Genomic DNA, 24,574 nt, shown 5'->3' with positions numbered 1-24,574 from the left:
CTTCACCAGGTTTCGACAACCTTTAAAAATTCAGCTCTTCCAGCTGCATGCTGCAGTGCATAGCGTTGACCGCATGTTTCTAGCAAAGCAGTAATAAAAGCATTAAACCGTTTTCTTAAATTCGATACTTCGGCTGGCACTGCTCCGCGCACGCGTTGTTGCACCAAGATCACGGAAACCGGTTGGAGAAAGTGGGGGCACGACGGGCGCTCCTCGAAAACGCCGAGAGCTGGTCCGTCGTAGTGTAATGACGTGGCCACAAAAGAGAGGAGGATATGGAGAGGCCTTAGCTAGTCTAGAGGGTGTTCTCCCGTCCTCTCGTTCCCCTTGCGCTTGGTTACACCGACGGCGCCGGCGACGCGGCTCAACCCACCAACGGACGCATATGAACTGCGCTGTAATAACAGCTGTCGCTGAATCTCGGGTTAACAAGTAGTAACTCTCCTGTAATTGTTTTGTTTCTGTTTCTTTAATTTCTCCAGGGGCCTTGAAGGTATTGAAATAAATAAATAAATATTGCAAGCTGCACACCTTTCACAAACGTAAACTTCACCGTTGGCATGCAGTGAGAAAATAGCTCCGATTGAAACTATTAGGAGTCGTCACCAAAAGAAATAAGTGATGCAAGCGACCTGAAGAACTCCGCAGGTGTGAAGAACTCCGCAGTTAGATGGGCGGATGAGATTAGAAAGTTTGGGGGGATACGATGGACGCATCTGGCAAATGACAGGGTTAATTGGAGAAACATGGGAGAGGCCTTCGCCCGGCAGTGGGTGTAGTCGGGCTGATGATGATGTCACAAGTAGCAAGCATTAAAAGCAAAATTTGTCACTGTTACACAAGTATTTTAACATTCAACAAAAGGCAAGCGAATGCACGCCTTCGTAAGGCGTTTCTCAGGCGCCCTGTATTTATGGTGGTGGTGGTAGTGGTTTTTTATTAAAATAATAGTAAAAAGGAAAGAAAAGATTTTTGCTAGCCCCGGCATCTGCCATCGATACTGAAGCACATGAGCTGGGGCAGCTGAAATAAAGGATAGCAGGCAGAATGAAGAAATGAAATGAAAGAGGTGAGGGGACAGGAAGAGAGGATAGGGGGAGTAGTATATACAAAAACTATTTACACAATAAGAAATGTGTCCAGGTTGTGCGCGTGATTAGTTCATGTTGGAGGAATTAAAACACACGCGCACAGCACTGTGTTGGCTACAACTGGAGTGGGGCGTCCAGTTATTAATCGTTCAAGGTAGAACTCGCGGAGCGTTCGGTCACTGCGTGTAACTACCTGACGGAGAACAGACGGGACGTCAAGCCCTTGTGTTCGAGGAATGCACAAAGGCTCACCAAAGTTCGCTCACGAGTGCGCGCACTTCCCTGCGGCCACAATAGCGTCTTTATAGAGTCTGGTAGTATGCCCTGCGCCCTATAGGCCGCGAGCATATCGCGACGAGCATCGGCGAACGCGGCACAGTGAAGGAGCAGGGGTTCTAGTATTTGCACTGCACCGCATCCGTCACACACACATCACTCGTCGCGATTCCGTGACGCTCCCGTCGTTCCCCGGGCCACACGCAGCCAATGCGCGCGCGGAGGATCATTGCACGTTGTGACCGTGTAAGTGCGCGACAGCCGGTGATACTGTCGATGCGCTCACCTCCTGCGATGTGTGGGTCGGGGTGCTACTTTCGGAGGTGGTCGTGGATGGCCGCACGCACGTCCTCCAGCGCAAGGGGCCTGTATTTACACATAATGACACGTTTTATCACACGGAGTTCTTAGCTCGAAAAACAAGTAAGGGCTGCTTCAAGTACCTGGCCAGCGTATCCTTGGCAGATCAGCTAAAGCTGATCTACCGGGTTCGTGAGCGGCTCGGGCCACTCGAGTTCTTGTATGAGGACACCACGCGTCTGGTTGTCAATCAATTCTCAAAACCAGTTTCTCAATGATGTTTATTCTGTTTCTCTTGGGGCCCATCTATTATGTCCGCCACTCGCAAGTACCGCCGCAAGCTCCACCAGCAGTCATAGGGCAGTGTCTCTAAGCAGGCGCGACCCTCGGCGCTTTCTTCGCAAGCAACTCTTTCTCTGACCACTCCGGCGACGCTCATGAAGAAGTCTAAGTCGTCCAGGTCGGCCAGCCTGCTTCTTATCACGTCCCTGGCTTCTGTTTCGCCTACTGACGCCATTTCTTGAACTTTGGAGACCAGCATCCGATTCGATCCCAGCAGCTCGAGTGCCTCTGCTCCACTTTTCAGGACCGCGCAGCCGGTAACGTATCGCGCGGCCCGGACTAGGAGCGAGTGGTTGCGGGCCACGACTTCCTGGATGCGGTTCCAGTGTTTGGTTACACTCATCAGCGGAAACGTCTTCACCGATAGGATGGTGCAGTTGCTCTCGATGTCCTGGGCGAGCGCCGGAAAGAACGCTGGCGGCGGATTCCTGCAGGCCAAGTGGTAGGCGAGCGTTAGGATCTTCTTGCTCGAGCAGACAACGTCCGTCATAATTCGTGCGGTACGCTTGCTCCGACACCAGTACTCCACGGCGAGAGCCGTGATGCTGGAGTTGTGCGAGAGCGCGTTGAGCAGGACCAGCGCTTCGTGGCGGAGCGCAAAGAAGCTCATCTTGACGTCGTTTAGAAGCTGCGTGTTCCGCAGGTACTGAGCAAAAAGTGCGGCTGACTCAGCGTCAATGGTGCTTGCTACGTCTACGGTCAGGGTTGTCAGACCGCTGAGCGTTGACAACTGCGTGAACCAGCGACGCATTTCGACACGACGTAGCATCCCTTCGGCCAGCACGGAAACGTCCCCAGTGTGCGAACCCGCTGAAGCAATGTCCAACCTTGTCTCGTCTATAGCACGAGCAGTGCCGATTCTCACTCGACTGGCAGTGCAGGTTTCGCAGATAAGGCGGCAGAACTCGCTGAAGTTACGATTGTTCAACCTATCGACGTGCATCTCTTCGACGGAATCGTTCGCCCTCAGGGCCCCCAAAAACGTCCGCTGGTCATCCGGGGGGTAAGAAGCCAGAGGGAACGTGAGCTTCCGGAGTGACGTCACCTTGCGCAGCATGTGGACGAAGGGATGCATGTGCCAGAAAGCTCCCCTGCCCGAGTCGCTCGAGCACGGCCCGCCGGCCAGGTGTGAGTAGATCGGTACGCATGCGAACAGTGCCAGCTGCTGCACCGACTTGGTGCAGGCGAGGGATGTCACCAGTGCCCAGGCATCACTGATGGTGAAGTGGAAATAAGACAGCTCCAAAGTGGACAACGCCGTCGCGCTTTCCACTGCTTGTGCGACTGCAGCAACACTCAAGGTGGGACGCCGGAGCGAGCCGACCAGGCGCAGCGACTTTAGTGTGCGGTGTTCTTGAAGCGCCAGCGAGAACAAGCCGCATTCGCTGGCCGGCAGGCAGCTCACATCAAGGCAGAGGTCGCTGAGGCGTGCATTCGTCGCTAGCAGTCGCAACACATACCACAGGCTTGTTGGCACAGCGTCGAATCTCTGGACCTGAAGGCGATTCAACTTTGCGTTGCTCATTATAAAATCGTGCAGATCGCTCATGCTTACACACTTGTCGGAGACGTCCAGCCTGTCATAGGAGAACTCCTCGATATGGTGCAGATTACTCATCGCATCCAGCAGCCTCCGGCGCTCGCTCTGGAATAGGCTGTCCACGCACAGCGTGAGGCTTCTCAGGCGGTGGCACTGGCGCAGGCCGTCGCAGAATAGGGACAGGAACACGGGAAGCTCGAACACGCCCCAGCGGTACATTCGGAGCTCGGTCACGCAGGGGTGTGTGATGAGGAGCCAGTGGAAGAGAATCGCAGCGCGTGGGACACGCCGTGGGTGGTACCAGTACTCGATGACGCACAGGACAGCGAGCTCGCCCGGATTGTTCCCTTCCCTGAGCTCTGTTTTGATGGGGGACAAGATGCGGTTCCATTGCTTCAGCTGCCGCTGCAGCTGGCAGACTTTGCCGCTGTTGCCTCGAGCGCATGGCGCGCTCAAATTGGCACCGCTGTCGGACAGCATTTTTCTGGCTTCTTGCAGCCTGGCGTACGCTTCACAGACTGAGCGGAACAGCCCCGGGCACAGTTCTGTCACGCGTCTAGCGTGCATCCATAGAACCCAGTTGAGCACAGTCATCTCCTGCAAGAAGAAAGCATACCGTGTGTTGGAATTGGACTTGTAGACATCGACAGCTTTTCTTTGCTTTGTGATCCGATTGGCGAAGTTAGTTAAGCGAGAAAGATAAACAAAAACCAATCTGTCGGCACAGGATGGCTTTCCATTTATGGCCCAATAATTTACTTTCTAAACCTGATGACCATCTTAGTGCGAAAACGCTACTCCACGGGCTTAAACTCCACCAACGAACTTGTGGTGGCCTGACCTTGAGGATGAAGAAATAAAATAAATATTGCCGCGATGGGGTTTCGAACCCGCGGAGGTGCGAACAGATCAGCTTCGCTGGCTAGTGCACGAGAGAACTATGCTGTCCCCACGTCCGCCCTTTTTTCCGCATAGTATTTAAAATACTACACGCGGTTATGTATGTACAGAAAGGGGATATATACAGATTACTTGTAAAGCACGGAGCTAGTAAAACGGCACTGTACTAGCAGGCGATCACGCATCGTGTTAAATTGCAATGCACACGCACACACACACAGGAGTTTCAATGAACACTTTCAAAAATTCATGAAAATATTGGATTCAATATAGCAACAAAAAGTAAGTGTAGGATCACACTCTCTGCCCTGGTTAACACAATATGCTGCAAAACACCTCAAATTGTCCAGGTAACCACCGTGAACCTTCTCATTAACTTTTTAATTATCGTATCTGCGTGGTTAGTCCCAATTGAGAGTTTGATGCCGTGAACAAGACGATGTCGTATCAGCTTTTGAAACAAAGAAAAACTCAATTTCAAGAGCCGTGCAGCTCGAAGGGATCCGACACCCTTTTCCGCACGCGACCGAAACTGAGCGCGCGAGGAGCGCTGGAAGTATTGCGTAAGCGAAGAAGAAGAAGACGAAGACGAAGAAGTTTTTTTCCACCGATGTAGGGTGCCATCGTATTTGAGGCAACAACAACAACAACCGATGTAGGAGGCCCCAATCTGCGCCCAGGCACGCAGGCTCAAGGGGCGGGGGCTGGGGCCTCCGCGAGCGAAGCGTCCGCTGGTGATGTGTCGTAATGAATGCAGCGCCGAAGTCGAAACGGCTGTGCTAACTTTCCTCGCTAGAGAACCGCGGCGCTCAGCTTAGACCGCGGGCTGCGTTATCGACTGCTTCGTCGCTCGGAGTAAGGAAAATGATAGTCATCGTCTGCTATGGGAACGTCGATTCTGAGAGCCCTGATGGGCGCTTCAGCAGGTGTTTTTTTGTGTGCGTTTGTGTGTGCGCCACTTGTATGCCCGACGGGCTCGTTTTTGTGCGTCGTCATGAATTCATTTAATCACTAGGTTGATCTGTTATAATCGCTGCGCATCAGGAAGCACGTCTAAAAAAGAAAAGCTTTGTCAGCGTGGCGAGGAGAGCTTGCGCGGCAGTGGCTGTGTGCTATCGGGCAGTTGTTCTTGCAGGTGTGTTAGCGTGTGTTAGCGTGTGTTAGCTTCAGTTTCCCAATAGAGTGCAGTCGTTTGCATTTCACGTGCTTGTCTTCGAGGTGCGCGTGTGACAAGGCCACTGCAGTGCCAATGTTTCAAATCACTTCAATGGGCGGAAGTGCCGCCTAGGATTGAAACGTCACGCAGCATTGTGTGAATTGTGGGAATAGCCGCGCCACCTCAACTCCAATACTCTACTGCCGAGAGAGTGGACACTGTGGGCGCGCAAATGGACGCGGAGCTGGCATCCAGATCGTATGCTGTCCAGCATCCTGGTCGTCGTGTGCCGACTCGTCCCACGTTCGTATCAATATTTAATCGATTTAGGTGTACTGGATCAGTTCATGTTCAGAAAAGGAAGGGACCAGGGAGCGCAACCGACGATTTTGACATTGATGTCTTCGCGTACGTTTCTGTAAGGCCAGAAGCAAGTGTCAGGGAAATCGCCAACGCGTACGGAGCCAGCCCGGCATCAGTTTGGAGGTCACTATCAAGACACAGCTACCACCCCTATCATGTGTGTCTTCACCAGGAACTGACACCGAATTACTTTCAGAAACAGCTTGATTTTTGCAACTGGTGCCTAATTAACTTTGATGAAGACCCAGAATTCTTGCACAAAGTGCTTTGGACAGAGGAGGCCCAATTTTGCAGGGACTCCAATGTCACAGTGCACATTATTGGTGCGGCAAGAACCCACATTGGATACGCCAGCACAAGCACCAAGTAAGATGGTCAGCAAATGTTTGGTGTGACATTTATGACGGCCGTATTGTCGGTCCTTACTGCATCGACGGAAACCTCACTGGGAAAAAGAACTCCGACTGCGTCCTAAAAGGCACCGTCTCTGAGCTACCACTGGCCGTGCTGAAAAAAAAAAGTGGTTTCAGCATGACGGAGACCCGCCACATGTTTTCGTTCCGCGGTGCAATTCCTGGTGCAATTTCATGTGCTGAAACTCTTCTTCCACGTCACCAGCCGCATAGCCCCAGTCTTTCATCGAGCCCCACTTCTAGTGGTGCTTCCTCAAAAAACCAGCCTCCTACTCCTCCGTCCAGCATCAACGAATGGCCTACATTAGCGTCCACTGCTTCCGTAAAGCATCTTCCCAACCACCTGCCTGCGGCCACAACTTCTACTTCTCCTGCTACAAGTAGCATCAACCGCCCGTCTGCTAGCCGCACTAGTAACCTAACGTCGACGAACAAGACACCACTTCAGCCACTCAATGAAAATGCAGTAGCTTCTTCAGCCCAGAGCGCCCCACGTTCAAGGAACTGCACGTCTGGCATACTACTGTCAACGAGTGCGCCTTCGACTCACCCACTATATGCAAGTTTAGGACCTATTTCAGCCTCAAGCAGTTCGTCGACCACCTCTAAGCCTAAGCCATGCTCCACGGCAGCACATCGGACTACCACTGCTACATCCCTAGGTAGCCACCACAACCTCCACAGTACCAATCGGAACTCCTCCCGGCCTGGGAAGCATGACTGACTAGCCACGCCATTTTCCGGTAACTGTGAATCTATTCGGATTTCTAAAGCTTAGAAAACTTGCCGAAAAATGTATTCGTCATGATTTGTATATTTCCACTCTTAGCACCTACTTGACAGCTTCAATCGCCCCGAAGGGCCCTCGGTTAACGGTAAAGCCAGCTATACGTGAAATGTCCGTCAGAAATAAAACGAAGTTGAACACAATACAAACGACCGCTTCACTTGAACTAACCAGTGTTGTCTTAGAGCACTATGCCTCTTCCAAGAAATAGCGTGTTAACAAAGTGTTCCAAAGGCGCTCTCAATACAAACTCGGTTGTGTCGAATCAGCTGCATTAGAAAAATATGAAACCAAAAAACTAAATGAACTTCGCGCCTTAAAAACAAGAAAGTTACTTCGTGACAACATGGAGTGCTGTTTTCCCCAGCAACAACTTAATGGTTATGAATTCGCTTCTCATTCAACAGCCGCAGATTGCCCCTCTGCTTTCTCGGCAGTGACCGCCATCAACAAAGAATTTAGTAGTCAAGATAAATCGACCATAATAAATCTCGGTTTACCAATAATCTTGGAAGAAAACAACGTGTTGTACCGTGGCCTTAGTTCTTGAAGAAGGAAGGACGTTCTGGCGGGCTAGTTGGTTCATGATGAACAGAAAGGGTATAAACTACGCGAAGAATACGGGACGAGAGGCACACAAATCGGCAGACAAAGCGCAGACTTCCAACTGATTTTATTTGTGAAAAAAACACATTGTTTTTAAGGCCAGAGAACATAAGAAAAAATAAGAAAAACACTATCACCATAGGGCTCAACGATAGAAGCATCAGCAGAAATTTACAGGTTAATCAGATCCGATGTGAACACGAACGTGCCCTTCTAAAAACTCTAGCTCTGATGTCGATAGCGACAGCGTGCTAACGCAGTCGTCCCCCGTTTTGGCTATCAGGAAAGCTTCGATAACCTCCCTTTCAGTTTTGCTGCGTGCATAGGAGAGGAAAGCAGTTTTGTCTAGGTAGGGAACGCAGTTGCGGCTGTAACAGTTTTTTGCAGTGTAATGGCAGATTGCTGCCTGTGCCGATGTGCATCGATCGTCTATGTTCAAGGGCTCGCTCATTGAAGCACCGGCCAGTTTGGCCGATGTGAACCCGCCCGCAAGATAGAGGTATCTGGTAGATAACCTCGGAGGCACACCTGGTGAACTTGGTCTGATGATTCTTCTTGCATGACCTGCGTTCCGATCTTGTTTCTTTTTTGTTTCTCTCTTCCGAGAGCATGGGACAAACTTTTTTTAACTTGAAAGGCGCTGAAAACACTACTTTTATTCCATATTTGCCTGCCACCTTCTTGATGCTGTGGGAAAGGCAGTGAAAATATGGCATGACAAAGGGAGGGGTCCTGTCTGTACTTGGATCTTTCCTTATTGCTTTTTTCATCCTCTGAAGAAGGCAATCACATGAGCTGCGAATTACTTCCTGAGGGCAGCCCGCGGATTCAAGTCGCTTGACTTGATTATGGAAACTAGATGAAAGAGAGTGAACACATGACTTATGAAGGGCAGACAAACAACACGACATGATAATGCTACGCTTCACTAACTTCGAATGAGCACTTTTATAAGGTAGGAGGCGTTTGTTGGACCTGGGACTGTAAGCCCAGCAGACATGAACATCAGAAAAATGCAATTTTAAATCTAGATACTCAATGCGGTTGTACCTTGTTACTTCATGAGTAAAACGGAGTCCTTGCCCCTCAGAGGAGAAGGTGGCGAGAATGCTAGCAACCGTGTTGTCAAGGTCAAGATTAGTACTGTAATCTAATATCACAAGATAGTCGTGAGCATAACGAAACACATGGAACACCGGATGCTTTGAAAGCTCTAGTTTCAGGCGCCTGTCAAAGGAAGCCAAAAATATGTCGCACAAAACAGGAGCTACAGAAGAACCGGTACAAATGCCAGACTTCTGAACATAAAATTGCCCGTCATGAAAGCTAGCGGTAGAGTTAACATAAAAGTGCAAAAGTTCTAGGAACTGCTCTGTGCTAATGCCGGCAGTATTCTGGAAGTCAACTTCACCATGTTCGTCAATACTGTCTCTGATTGCTGCGAATAAACCATCATGAGGCACGGAGTAAAACAAATCTACGTCGATGGAAAAGGCCGTAGAATATAACGGAACTCCGTCTTCCAGGACTTTTACCAGGTCCTTCGAGCTGCGGATGAGGTAAGGATCACCCCTCTATAGGCGGCTACAGCGAGTTCCAGCTGCTGAAAGATTTGGACAATTTTGCCCGCAACCTGCGCCTTAGAGAATGTTTTTACGACAAACCTAATCGTAACGCCCCGCGAAATTCATTGACGTCTTACAAGCACTGGGCTCCTCCAATACAGCGGGACAAGTGCCTAGAGTTGTATATTGGCGCTGTGCAAAAATATATTTTACAACTGTACAAGAGTAAGGGACCATTCCACCGTAATCCTTCAGTTCGCGCAACTAAAGCAATGAAACAGTTAGTATCTCGTAATGAAATCATTAAGCCGGCTGACAAGGGTGGAGCTGTGGTTGTAATGAACAAGAGTAATTATGTCACAGAGGCACGCAGGCAGCTAGCAGACTGTTCTTTTTATCGATCGACTTCTATGCTATGACCCCGCAAATCTGTTCAAAGAAATTCTCAAAAACACATTGCTAGACCTTTATAATGATAACCAAATTACATAAAACGTTTTTCGCTCAATCATTCCTGCTTAGCCCGGCTGCTGGTAGATTCTACTTGTTACCGAAAATCCGTAAACATTCCGGGTCGACGCATCGTTTCTGGTGTCGGCACTGTCGCGGAAAATCTATCCCGTTACGTCGATACGCTAATTTATAGAATTCCGCCCACATTTCCGTCCTACATAAAGGACACTACTAACTTCTTGTCCGATATCTTTGATCTTGTCGTTCCTCAGGGTTGTTTGCTTGTCACTCTCGACGTCACTTCACTCTATACGAACATTCCGCATGCAGATGGCATCCGGGCAGTCGTGGCCGTCTACAATGAATCTCGCATTGAAAAGATAGTGGATGGTGGTACATTGGCAACCTTATTTAAACTGATATTAGAACTTAACAACTTTGAGTTTGAGGGAAAACATTATGTTCAAATTAGTGGCACTTCTATGGGCAAGCGCATTGGCCCTAATTATGCAAGCATATTTGTGGGTTTGTTGGAAACCGAATTTTTGAAAAGCAGGTCATTAGTACCATTTTACTATAGGCGTTGCATTGATGACATACTTCTTATTTGTCCCCATGGCGAAGCCGAGCTGCTTTCATTTATAGCCGATTTCAACAACCTGCATCATTCTATATAATTTTCGCATACGTACTCTAGATGTAAAGTGAATTTTCTTGACGTCACCGTTTCGCTTCCCGAAGACAGGTTGACTACAACGGTGTACCGAAAACCTACTGACCGCCAGCAATATTTGCACTTTGATAGTAGCCATGTCAAACATGTTAAAACCAGCATCCTCTACAGTCAAACACCTCGGTTCAAACGTATCTGCTCGAAACAATCTGACTTTAAAAGCAACTGCGCCACACTTCGTAGCGCGCTCATTAAACAAAATTAACCCCCTCAGTTGATCGATGACGCCATAGGGCGCGCAGATACACAATCTCGAAGGATTCTACTCGCTAAAGAAAAACCGGATACTTCCTACTCGAATACCAACCTTGTCCTCACTGATTCTGCATCCGCACCAATAGTTTCGGCAATCTTAAAAAAAAAAACACTACAATGTTCTCATGCAAAGTGTTCGCCTGAAGGAAATATTCATAGAGCCACCAAGGGCTGTTTATAGAAGATCGAGAAATCTACGGGACATACTAAATTCTTCAAAAACTAGTCCTCCGCAACCCACAGGCTGCCACCCTTGCAACAAGAGCCGCTGTAAAGTTTGTCCGCATATGACTACGTCTCAGAGCGCTAGCAGTACGGGTTCTAACTTATTTAAAAATCCAGGGTGACTTCACCCGGGATAGTGCGAACGTCATTTACCTACCACAGTGTACCTTATGTAACCTTCAGTATGTAAGCCAGACTGAAACCCCCTTTAGATTACGCTTCAATAACCACAGAGCCCATGCTAAATCCCTCCCAAACCTGCCCCTATCAAGACATGTTCAGCTCCGAGGTCATTTATTTGATCATATTACAGCCACTATTCTGGAATCTGCATTTAAATCTAATCACGACCGAGAAATTAGATAGTCTTTCCTGATCTATAAGTTTAATACAGTATCTTCTGGTTTGAACGAAAGCACGGGGAAATTGAGCACCCTACCAGTTCAAACACCCTGATATCCACCGATGTCAGTGCTTTTCTGTTCGTGCTTTTTCTTCATGTATACCGCACCGCGCGTTTGCGTTTAATCGCACCGGTACGTTTAACTTGCCGCTGCATAATATAGCTAAAATTTCGCTACGTTCATCTTTTTACATCACCGCACAGGTATGCTTATTATTTCTTCTTTTCTTGTGCTCGGACAGAGCAGGCAGATAGCGCCATGAGGTACTTTTTTTTTGTCAGGATGTAATAAAAGCTAATACAGTTACTGTTTATGCTGCTTTATCGTGACCTGTGTTTTTTAGTGACCGTGTGTTTTTTTAGTGTACAACTTCTGGCTTGTTAAGTTTTGCTGTCCAGTGGTTCTGGTTTCTCATCTTTGGTGTGTAAGCATGACACGTATAATCATCTGTCGTCGGATTCTATAGCTAAGATTGTGAACGCACTAAATTACCGCAACGTATTCCTCCTGTTCAGTCATTGTGACCCACATTCGTGTACCTACATATCGTGTTTTTGTCACGTGTGTGGTACGTTCTTAATCTTCTGTGCATTATATGTTTATACGTTTTTGCGCACGCGCCGTCATATTTTGTGTCCTCCATTCCTTTTCTGATGAAGGCCGTTCCATGGCCGAAAGGTAAAATTACATTGTCTCAAACGTTGGTCTCTGTTTAGTCACTACTTCTGACCGTGCCAAGGAGTCCTTTTCCCTGAAATATATATATATATATATATATATATATATATATATATATATATATATATATATATATATATATATTACACTTGCATACAAACTATAGTAGACACCTTCGGCGCCAAGGCCTTCATTTGTCTAGTTAGCGCATTAATAATGAACCGAAAGGGAGCACATCTCAAATGCATCAGTACTGTTAGGGATGCAACTCAAGTCAGCAGTGAAGCTCCGCCTACATTAAGGAGCGCCGAACAGAATTCCTTCGTGACAAAAAGTCGAGCGTTGTAAAAGCTTTTTTTGTTACCTTAACAAGGAGCTAATCATGAGGTGGAGTTATATTCTCAAAAATTTTGTTGCCTCTAGCATGTAATGACACAAACATTGTAAAGCTTATTTTGTTCACAGTTGTGATTGGCCAAGGGAGTAATAGAGGACGCCGCGAACCGTGCTTTTGCACTATTTTAGTGCGAAACAAACACTTCACGGAATCAAGCCCAACCTTATGGCTTGCACGACCTTGAGCGCGCAGAAATAAATACACATTGCCGCGACAGGATTTCGAATACGCGGCGTCGCGAACAGATAAGCTTCGCTGGCCATTGCACGAGAGCACTAGGCTATCGCCGCTGCCGATCACGCATCGTATTAAACTGCAACATAACCTGCGCTCTGGACTGCACATCGTCGTCTTCATCCACTTCCATCTGCGGCACGAACAGATCAGATAGGCTTAACCTCGATGAGAGCTTAACCTGAATCTAATACCGTCGGCAGACGTGTCAGACCCGCTGCGGTGGCTCAGTGGTTAGGGCGCTCGACTACTGAACCGGAGTTCCCGGGTTCGAACCCGACCGAGGCGGCTGCGTTTCCATGGAAGCAAAACGCAAAGGCGTCCGTGTTCTGTGCGATGTCAGTGCACGTTAAAGATCTTCAGGGGGTCGAAATTAGTCCGGAGCCCTTCACTACGGCACCTCTTCTTTTCTTCTCACTCCCACCTTTATCCCTTCCCCTAAGGCACGGTTCAGGTGTCCGCCGAGATGCGAGATATATACTAAACCATTTCCTCCCCCCCCTCCTCCCAAAAAAACAATTTTCAGACGTGCCAGCGGCCCAGAAAAGCAAAACCGCGAGCCAACCAGGTTAAACGCAGGCTTTCGCACGTCTGCTCGGTTGAACTACGTTAAAACCTTACCATTTTTTAAAATCTCTCTACTTTCGGAGTACGGTCGTTCGATCACTTACTGTTTCTGGAGTCGGCATGCTGCTCGGACGACTGCTGCTTCTTGGACACGTCGGCGGTGGCGACCGACGAATGTCGACTGCAGTACTGTTCACTTCTGCCTAGTGAGATGCCAAGCCGTCCTTATATTCATCGCAATCAGCCTTCGTGAACGAAGCGAGGGCATCGACTGCGGAACCATCTCGATATGCAAATGTGGCCTGATTTCCAGCCCTGAATCATGATTATATAATCAACCATTATCAGTTGGCGCTGGCTGGAAAGCGAAACGAGAAGACTTGGGACTGACAGACAGGGATGAGTGCTCCTAAGGTTTGAGCGCAACGGGGAAGCATCTCTACGTTTATTAAGTTACACCTTCCCGGAATGTTTGTGATAAAGCAAGTTGCTGCTTCTTTTTCGCCCTAGCGGGCCTAGATTACCCTCTTACGAATTTAATGGACGTAATATGCTTGGCTAAAGAGATCCCGCAGTAGTGGTGGTAGTAGTAGTAGTGGTAGTAGTAGTAGTGGTGGCAGTATTAGCGGTGGTAGTCGTGGTAGTCGTAGTAGTGGCTGTAGTTGTGGTAGTGGTAGTGTTGGTGAAAAAATAAGTGAAGGAAAAGAATGGTGCCATTCTAAGGAAACACTGCCAACCTTTTTATTTTTAGCGGAAAGGTGGCCGCTTCCTGAGAAAAAAAATTGCCTGTGGTTTAGCTCTAGTTAACTCTAGTTGAATTGCGAAAACTTCGTTTCCTCGGTACGCCGTCTACGCAGCTTTTCATTCCGACGCTATCGAGAACTCAAACCGGTCTCTTCCGCAGTTGAAGAGTCACTCCGGGACGTGCACGACTTCTTCTAGCCGCATCCTCGTTACGACGCTTCTCGAGTCGTGCGGCGCGTTCTTCTGGCGTCTCTTGAGCGCGTTGTCTTTTCCTCGCTTCGTTCTGTCGTTGTTGCGTCTCTTTCGCACTCTCTATAGCGACTACAATACACCGAGGCGAAGCGCGCGCGCGCGCACAACGCACGTACGCACGCACGTACGCACGCACGCACGCGCACGCACGCACGTACGTACGCACGCACGCACACACACACACACACACACACACACACACACACACACACACACACACACACACACACACACACACACACACACACACACACACACACACACACACACACACACACACACACACACACACACACACACACACACACACACACACACACACACACACACACACACACACACACACACACACACACACACACACACACACACACACACACACACACACACACACACACACACACACACACACACACACACACACACACACACACACACACACACACACACACACACACACACACACACACACACACACACACACACACACACACACACACACACACACACACACACACACACACACACACACACACACACACACACACACACACACACACACACACACACACACACACACACACACACACACACACACACACACACACACACACACACACACACACACACACACACACACACACACACACACACACACACACACACACACACACACACACACACACACACACACACACACACACGCACACACAGACGCACGCACGCACGCACGCACGCACATACATACATACATACATACATACATACATACATACATACATACATACATACATACATACATACATACATACATACACACATACACATACATACACACATACACATACATACACATACATACATACACATACATACATACACATACATACATACACACACAGTGATGACGCTTACAGGCTTTCGGAGTTCACACATGCTCCTCGCAAGTAAAAATAGCATAGGAAAAATTTTCTCTTTGCGCATGCAGAAAGCAATACTAAATAACACGAATTGCGGCGTTGAAGGCATGGCACAGAAAAACACGGTCAGTCACTTCGTCATCTGATAAACAATAAGATTAAACACAAAAGAGTACACGGGGCATAGATGATGCAGTACCTAGGTATTCTACTAATTGACACGTGTTGGGCTCGAGTCCTGCACATTCGAGATAAAAAAAAAAGAGCGAAGGAGTAAGACAAGCTTGTACGAACATGCTGAACAGTACTGCATAGATAGCACAGAAAAACAGGTACAACAAAAGGCAATCATCAGCACGTGTTGCATTACTCGCTACTTTGAGAGGAAAGATATTCAAACCAGACGTAAGTGCTCTGAATCTGAAAATTAGGAAAGATTCTCGAGCTTCTCTGTCATGGCGAGATTTGAAGCCAGAGTCAAGTATTGTGGCTGTAATGTTATCAAATGAGTGGCCGGGAGTCGCGACATATCTCGTGAGCGGAAGATTAGGGAGGGTATTGGCATGTGATCGGTGGTTATTCAATCGCAACCTGAAGTGTAGTTCAGTCTGTCCGATGTACTCACACACCGCATTCGAACAGATAACATTGCTGCTTTCGCAAGTGAAATTCCCTTTTATTTTACAGTAAAAGTCTTACGCAGCACTTCTTGCCAATGTGGTAGTGGTCATATGAGTGCATACCTTACAACACGGTTTTTTGCAAGGGCGGCAGCCTGTTGTAGAGGGGTTAGCTGTTTTTGATGAAGTTAGCATGTCGCGCAGGTTCCGTGACCTACGGTATGCTACGCGGGGTGGCTGCGGAAGGATTCGAGTCAGGCGGCTGCCCTGCACAAGAATATTGTGATGTTTCCTGAGGGTGGCGTTAACATTAAGCATTGATGCGCAATGGGTAAGCACTAAAGTGCGGTTTGATGGTCGTTCCGCGTGTTTATCTGCCATCAATGGTCAGGAGCCTAGGAAGATCGGTCTTGCAGGAACGCATTAATACTTGCTGTTTGGATGTCTGGTGCATCTTGAATGGTGTATTACATCACAGAGATACAACGGCGAGTGGAGAGTGACACTCATACGCACCGACTAACAACTGATTCCTTCAGTCACAGCGTTTCGAAATATATAGGTGGAAAGATAGCGCAGACGCACTAACTAAAAAATTAGCTGCGGCTGAACTTGGTTAGAGAGCGAAAGCTGTGGTGTATCAGGTAAAGTAGACGCGGCTTGGCGTCTGTAAAGTTGAGTGCGTTCCGCACACTGGATAGGCAACGCGTACACGCTGCGGTGGCTCAGTGGTTAGAGCGTTCGGCTCCGGAGTTCCCGGACCGCGGCGGCTGCGTTTTTATGGAGGCAGAACGCTAAGGCGCCCGTGTGCTGTGCGATGTCAGTGCACGTGAAAGATCTCCAGGTGGTTGAAATTATTTCGGAGCCCTCCACTACGACACCTATTTCTTCCTTTCTTCTTGCAGTCTCTCCTTTATCCCTTCCCTTACGTCGCAGTTCAGGTGTCAGCCGAGATGTGAGAGAGATACTGCGCCAATGCCTTTCCCCCAAAAAACCAACCGATTATAGGCAACGCGCCCACCCTGCCTGCCACCCTGGCAGGTGGCAGTTGAGCTAATGGTTTATCGCGAGAGGTTGGTCACGCAATGAACGGTGCGAGCTATTCTACCACCCTCTACTGGCGGATCGAAAGGTCAAAGGTCAAATGGTGCGACATCATTGTGGACCACAGATGGTAAGGCCTATAGCCCCACTGGACCTCTGGCTCACTTGAAGGTCAACCGGCAGCACACGGCGAAATCAGCTTTACCTAGCGTAGTGCAGCTTTCGCTTCACAACAAATACAAATCACGAATTCATCGTGGCTCAGATGGAGCGCACATGTGGCAAAGGGCGATGGGTCTAAGAACTAAAATCGAAAGCATTGCTGCACGCCATGAAACCGATTTATTCTTTTCTCAGCTTAATCGATGTAGAGCTAACGCAAGAGTTTACGTATTTTTGGATGCAGAACGCTCTAAATACTCTCATGCACGCGTCTCTGTAAGTTCCTATTGTCGTCTTGTGAAGAAGTGGCTTGCAGCTTTTACATTGGGAATACGAATGGCCAAATTGCTTGCTGTCGATCCTTCCAAGGAGCGAGCGTGTTCACTTAGCCATCATTCAAACTGCGGCCGGTATTACCTAAGTAGCAACGTCCACACGAAATCAGTATTCTGCTTCGGGATATAGCAGAGCGCTTGGCGTGTTTTTTGGCCCACTCAGTCCTGCATGGCTTGCTGGCGGGCATTCACTTTCCTGTATAGGCGGCCGAGTTTTTTTGGAGCGGAGGACAGCACACGTGCCCCCGCCTTGCCGACAGTCTCCTCAAGATTGTTGGCTACTTTGTGAGCATAAGGAATTAGAGCATGTTTTCTTCGACCATTTTTCTTTTGTGTCGTTTTATTTAATCTATCCCCGGCCAATACCTTCTCTGCGATTGATGCGAGCAGGTGCCTCGGATAGCCAGTTGAGACAGAGCGGTCAGTCTGAGCCAGAAGGCTGTACGAGGCAGTGGTGTGGCACGACCTCGGCAGTGCGTTCGTAATGATGCTCGGAACAACGTCTTTCTTGAACAGTTTCAACTGAGCGGATATAAAAGGCAGCAGGGCCGTTTGAGAATGGAAAGAAAAACACGAACACACACTATCCTGTCCAAAAATGATTTCTGTGTCAAAGAAGCGAATCTTTTCATGGTTTGTGAGCTCCTTTATCGGGTGCAAAAGATGGAGTATCGCAGCAAAAAGAAAGTACGCAATTTGTTTTACATGATTGAAGCTTTCTGATGCTTAAGTATTTACCAAAATGAGCTAATCGTCCACAAAACGGAAAATCTTCGGCACACAAGTTAGGGCGCTCGGCTGCTGATCCGGAGTACCAGGGTTCGAACCCGACCGCGGCGGCTGTGTTTCGATAGAAGCGAAACGCAAAGGCGCCCGTGTGAAATTATTCCGGAGCCCTCCACTACGGCACCTCTTTCATCCTTTCTTCTCTCACTCCCTCCTTTATCCCTTCCTTTACGGCGCGGTTAAGGTGTCCGCCGATATGTGAGACAGATACTGAGCCATTTCCCTTCCCCAACAGCCAATTCAGAGGTGTCCTTTAGGCCATCGTTAAGTTACTTGTCTTACCGGGCTACTCTCTCACACATGGCATTCACCTATGCGGACACCCCGTCGCTGAATATACCTGGTGTTTCGCCTAAAATGTTCAGCAATTTTGATATATATATATATATATATATATATCGTCAGCATCGTCAGCGGTGCAGTGCATCACAACAGAGCTAAGACGTACTAATTGGTCGCCTGGTTGACTAAAAGTGAAACGTCAACTTTTTGCCTATTTCTGTTCATTTTCTTATTTATTGAAAGACCTGTAGCCCATCGCAAGTAATATCCATATCGGTTTTTAGAATTTCGACAACGCAGTTACCCTCGGCGCTGCAAACCAAAAAATTTTTCCTGCGTCGCACCAATATATATGCGCTTTCGAAAAGCTTGCAGGCAAAGCAACTCCTCCCCCGGTGCGCGTAACTCGTCAAAATAGCCAGAATTTGTTGGGCCACTGCGCCGAGGGTGATTGCGTGTGCGAAATTCTAAAAAGGCTCTTCGTGGACTAGCTCTGAGCTTCTGTACCCCCCGGGTGTTTCTGACTTCAAAGTTTCCTCTCCGGCGCTGGAACCTTCTTAATAAAAGATTTAAATGAAAGGCGTTGTGCTAAAAAGAAAGCTTTATTATGTCTTTTTTCCAAACCGTCATCTTCAATACCAGCCGCCACCAGCGGTGACATGCTTCCGCCGGTGCACTACCGTATGGGGACGAGCGGAGACATAACAGAGGCGGATCTCGGCTGTTTGATCCTTTCCTTCCACTTGTCTTTTGCACCGTTTTATTTCTTCAAACGACGCATTGTTGAAAGTTAGCTCGTCTCTTTGTTCTTGTCTTTGGCTTGCGCTATCGCGCTTTTTTACCCGTGAATAATGAACCAGCGGTCCTATGCTAAAATATTTTTTTCATTTCTCGTCAGCTGCTCCTGGCCGCATACGCCATGGGCGTCACAGCAGCCATCGGAGGTACGTTCACATTCCAGGGGCACCTCGCAAAGAAGATCATCGACTTGTACGAGAAAGGTGACATCGCCGGGGCTCGCATCCAGCAGGTGAGGTCTTTGTTTCCTCCACACAAGTATCTAGTTTCTTGGCTAATCGTAATCCATTGCTCGGAATGCATAATGCACAGGAATGCTTTGTTATGAACAGGGTTTAACTTAGTGATACCCCTCAAAATGAAAGTATATATAGCCGATATAGCATTACAGTAATCACTGAGGCAGCCGAAGCTTAAAAACTAACCAGAAAGGTCCGAATAAGCCTATGAGCTGTGGTAGCTCAGTGGCTTTGGCGTTCTGCCGCAGATCCCAAGGTCGCGGGTTCGATCCCAACCGCGGCGGCCGGGCTTCAATGGAGGCGAAATACAAAAACGCCCCCGTGCTGCGCGATGTCAGTGCACGGCGAAGAACACCAGAAGGTCCGAATTAATCTGGAGCCCTCCACTAAGGATTCTCTCAAAGCCTGTCGTTTCAAGCACATTAAGCCACACAATTTACAGTTTGCAGGATAAGACTAATAAGAGCGCAGTGAGAAGCATGGGTTAAGGAATAGACTCGAATTAATGATAATGTGGCGGGAACGAAAAGTAACTAAATTGACTGCGACGAGTCCTGTATTCTGCAAAACGTTTAAACGCTGGTACTTTAGGGCAACTGAGTGGGAAACAGGGGAAAGAAAGCGTAGTTACGGGCGGGAGAAGACTGGAAAGATATGAAGATTAGGTTAGGAAATTCGGTGTCAGTTATCGGGTGGCCGTGCCTTGGAAGGTCAGGGCTAATTAGGGATCAGTAGGGCAGGCATTTTGTCAAGCAACGAGCTTCACCTGGCTGCTGTTGATGATGATATTAATGCGAATGCATTTGTGGCTCATAAGCAGCGAACCTCGGGGGCGTTGTCGGTGGCCAGAGAAAGTGGTCGACAAAATCCCTTGTGACGGCACCGTGGTCTCATATGACGCATTGTCATTAGGTGATTTAGGGTGAAGGCCTTCAGGGTAAAGGCATTTAGGATGCAGGTCTTTAGATCAAATGTCTTCATGGTAAAAGGCTTCAGGGTAAATGTCTTTAGGTTGAAGGCCTTTAGGACAAACGGTGTTCGCATTCACAGCACATGCCCACCGTAACTTTTTAAAATTTACACAGTTCACGTGTACCCAGGGACATGCACAAAATGAGATATAGAGAGGTCTCCTGCAGGCGTCTCCTTTTTTGCTGGCTGATGCAGCATTTTATGCGACAGCGTAAGGGCCCCTGTTCTGCAGAATAGCCGGCGCCGGCGTTATCGAAAAATCCGGATGAGTCGCAAAAGTCGCTGTCACGAGAGGCTCCGATGGATGGCGCTAGTCACACTAAAGAGGCATGAGTGACTACAGCAGCGCATCACATCTTCAGCAATCTGAGCAACCGGGAGCAAAGCACCGAGCGCACGGGCCGTCGGCCGCCGTCTTCTTCCTCACCCTCATACAAAAACAAAGAACTAATCACGTCAAGGAAGGGGTAAAGGAGGGAGTGAAAGAAGAAAGGAAGAGAGAGGTGCCGTAGTGGAGGGCTCCGGAATAATTTCGACCACCTGGGGATCTTTAACGTGCACTGACATCGCACAGCACACGAGCGCCTTAGCGTTTTTCCTCCATAAAAACGCAGCCGCCGCGGTCGGGTTCGAACCCAGGAACTCCGGATCAGTAGTCGAGCGCCCTAATCACTGAGTCACTGCGGCGGGTGTCCCTTCCTTGACGGCGCGGTTCAGGTGTCCAACGATATATGAGACAGATACTGCGCCATTTCCTTTCCCCCAAAACCAATTATTATTATTATTATTATTATTATTATTATTATTATTATTATTATTATTATTATTATTATGACTAATCACGTTACAAGCGTCGCCGCTCAAGATGCTATGCAGCAGGCCCATCGCTATATTCCTAGTAACCCCACTTATGTATCCTAGACAGAAATCGAAACCCTGACCCTCGGGTTAAAAGTCAAGCACGCGACTGCTATACGCCGCGGCTTGGTTGAAGTGGGGCTTTACATGTATGTCGTGTGGTCTTTCACACAATAATTGGGATTGCGAAAGAGGAAACCGCGTCTGTGTGGGCAAGAGGAAGCGCTGTCGCGTCGTACTCTTAAAGGCGGAGCGTAAGTGTTCCTCTTCTGTTAATTCTCGGTGTACAGGGCTTCACGGCAGTGATTTACAGAGCACCCGCTAGGAAAAAGTTGTGTTTTTAACGAGTTTCGTCATTTACGGCGATATATTTTCTCTCCTCTGTCGCAGGGAAAGTTGAAGCACGGGTTTGACACTCTGTGCAAACACGGTAAGTTCTTTCACGCACTTGCGACGTGAAAAACCAGAAAAGACACGACTGCGAGCACATAATCATACACTCGTGTCTTCTTGCGGAGTCGTCTATTATACAGTAATCTACACGTAAAACCCAGTATTGGAGCATTCTGGTGCTCAGTTCGGCTTTCACGCGCCTGCAGTTTTGTATTTGCATTGTCAGTTGCGGTAAGCGAGTGTCCCTTACAACTGGGAGAAGCAAGCCAGCTTCGTCGTAAGATCTGTCGCCTTTTATGGAACGCCGTGCGCAATACCTATCTACTTTTACTAGCGCATAGTCTTCAGATATGCACAGTACGGTTCTTTGTGGCGTGATCTCACAAGTCGGGCGTCAGGCTCAAGGTCAAGCTAATAGATTAGTTACGGTCACCCGTAAAACAGTGGTGCTGCCGCATCCCGGAGACTGCACACACTGCAGTCCTACAACAGATTGATTACGATCGTTCTACTTAAATTGGGAACTCTAGTGGAAGGACGTCGATATTTTTCATATTCTGTGCAAGCATATTTTGACAAACCGGTTCCCGGGAAGCTTCGCCGTCGGGAATCTATGGGAACTCGTGCTTACCACCACGTAACTGCAACCACATTAACTCTTACTGCGAGGGTGCCTTTTTTTTGACGCACTAGTTTAGTGGTTATCGAACTCCGAAAAATTAATCCTGTATGCCAAATAAAGGTATTTGAGCGCAACCGAAAATAACTCGAACTAAAATTCAGCACACATATTCCAGATTGCAGGTTTCTATGTACGCAACGGATCGCAAATGGATTCGTAAATAAATGCGGTTTATTTGTTTCTGTTAATCAAAAATAACTTCTCAGTTCATATTCGCTGCTCCCGGTGACTCCACATTGGTGCTTGCCCCTGGTGCCTACTCGTGTGCGAGTGTCTCGGGACTTCACGTTATTTACTTGAGGGGACACGACGTTCGTTAAATTGTAATTTTTGTGCGAAAATCAAGACCGCATTGACGTGAGCAATGCCTGCCAGCGTACATTAAGAGCCTGCGAGTGTTGACGTCGTTATGGCTGACACGGAACAATCAAAGACGGCTTTGGTGGTATAATAGGAAGCGAAAGCGAAAGGGGACTTCAGTAGTGGCAAACGTAATGACAGTGCCAGAGCACTGAGAGTCACGGGGCGACAGCAATGCGCTGTTCGATGCCTCCCAAATGCTGCATTCGATTTACATAGCATGTGGGTTGCACTATGGTTATGAGTATTTCGTGCTAGCACGAATGCTCAAGAACGCTACACACCGTAAATTGTGTACTAATATCCAGTGCATAACTTCATTACTTCATTGCAAATGGTATTTACGGCGAGTTTCTGGTTTAAGTTTGGCTCGATCTAGTTTTTGTGATCTTTACGTAATAAAAATGTTGCGGGATTTGACTGTGAATTTTTCTTCTAGTCCAATATGTCGGAAGAAGAGTGTTGGAGATGGAGATCGAGGCAAACGGAGAGAGCGCAAAGCTTTTGTTATCAACTCAAGTGTGGTTGGAGGGAGGACACCAGAAGGTGAAGCCACGTGTTCTCTCCATCTCTTTCGTCATTCCTATGCACTATTTGCGTCAGTCCAGGGCTACAGCAAATGGGGCACTGGACTGAGGCAAATAGTGCACCGGAACGACGGAAGACATGGAGAGAAATTGTGGAGACATATCCAGAACAAGCCGCTGGAGAAAGTTCGGATTAGGAAGTGGAGAACACTTCCTAGGAATTTCGATCCCACGCAGACAAGTGGAAATAAGCTGAAGCGAATTGTAAAGGGAAAAATGGTCGTATCTGGTGGCGCCTAAAGTACGCCCAGAAATGAGGTTTGATTGAATGCTGCATTATTTTTTTTTGATTGACGTCGAGTCACATAATTTATTTGAGGCTGTTTCTAAGAGGTGGTAGTTGAGGAGTATGATACATTAGGCTCAACATTCCTAGAACTTGCCATGTTCCTCGCGAGCAATCTTTCAGAACTTACAATTGTTAGACAAAGTGGTCAATCTAAAACGCTTCCATCTGCAGGGCACTTCGTGGCTTCTCTTAAGGCTGCAGCCAGCAAGGTCAGCAGCCTCAACTTCGGGGACCCACGTGTTCCGATTTTTCCTTTGTCTGACGACAAAGCCAGCCAGCTGGTTGAAGAAATCCGAGAGCTGAAGATTCTCATCTGATGCGGACACTTCACGACATATAAGGGGTTTAAAGAGCTCCAGCCATAGCGGTTATGACTTAAGGAGCGCCTGATGCAGCCTGAGAGCCCTTTGGGGACGTACCTAAGCTGTTCATGAGCGGCACTTGTTTCGCCGTCATTAAAAACTGCATCATGACTACTGCATCTATGACTACCCTCTTCTGCGAAGCCGCTGTTAACATGAATGCGGAGCCCTATCCTGAACACCAACAGGCTCTGTGTCACGTTGGCGAGTAGCTACTCACCGCGAGTGCCATGACTCACAAGTTGTAAATCTCGCCTAACACTGCCTTCCGTCGGTTCTTTCAGTAATTATTTTTCTTGGAAAAGTGTTCTTTGTGATTTTGTCATCTTCCTAATGACTAACGGTAGCGCGAAAAGAACTTGAACAGCGTCAATTGACAATGATCAGTTTATTTGATTTGACCACTGCTACAGCCGGTGTTACTTCTGATGGCCTTTGGCATTGTTCTTCGGCTACTTTTTCACATTTGTTGAACGTTGAGTTTGGTTTTGTTGGGACTTTTTGTGACTGTGGTCTTTCTATAGTCTACATTAGAGCATATGAGACCAGCTAGGTAACTTTTTTATAGCCACCTTAGCGATGTTGATATTTAGGCTACCGGTGG

General features: G+C 48.0%; 2 protein-coding genes across 3 annotated transcripts in view; one reads left to right on the top strand and one right to left on the bottom strand.

Moving 5' to 3' along the window:
- The window catches only part of LOC144125235 (N-acetylneuraminate lyase-like), a 46,581-nt gene extending 22,477 nt beyond the window's left edge, over window positions 1-24,104 (top strand). The window contains exons 7-9 of one of the 2 annotated variants that reach the window (XM_077658454.1): window positions 19,329-19,460; window positions 21,688-21,727; window positions 23,780-24,104. In XM_077658454.1, coding sequence (XP_077514580.1) covers window positions 19,329-19,460; window positions 21,688-21,727; window positions 23,780-23,925 — 318 coding nt within the window. In that variant the 3' untranslated portion in view covers window positions 23,926-24,104. The remainder of the gene's footprint in view (window positions 1-19,328; window positions 19,461-21,687; window positions 21,728-23,779) is intronic. The other variant, XM_077658453.1, reaches the window with a different exon arrangement.
- LOC144125234 (uncharacterized) lies at window positions 1,735-13,461 on the bottom strand. The gene is made up of 2 exons (XM_077658452.1): window positions 13,390-13,461; window positions 1,735-4,146 (listed from the first exon to the last, which is right to left on the bottom strand). The coding sequence occupies exons 1-2, from the start codon at window positions 13,405-13,407 to the stop codon at window positions 1,939-1,941; spliced, it is 2,226 nt and encodes a 741-aa protein (XP_077514578.1). The 5' UTR covers window positions 13,408-13,461; the 3' UTR covers window positions 1,735-1,938.
- Window positions 24,105-24,574: the final 470 nt, after the last annotated feature.

The sequence above is a fragment of the Amblyomma americanum genome, chromosome 3 (genome assembly GCF_052857255.1).
Source record: "Amblyomma americanum isolate KBUSLIRL-KWMA chromosome 3, ASM5285725v1, whole genome shotgun sequence".
NCBI classification, from domain to species: domain Eukaryota; kingdom Metazoa; phylum Arthropoda; class Arachnida; order Ixodida; family Ixodidae; genus Amblyomma; species Amblyomma americanum.
This window is presented reverse-complemented; position numbering and strand designations above follow the sequence as displayed.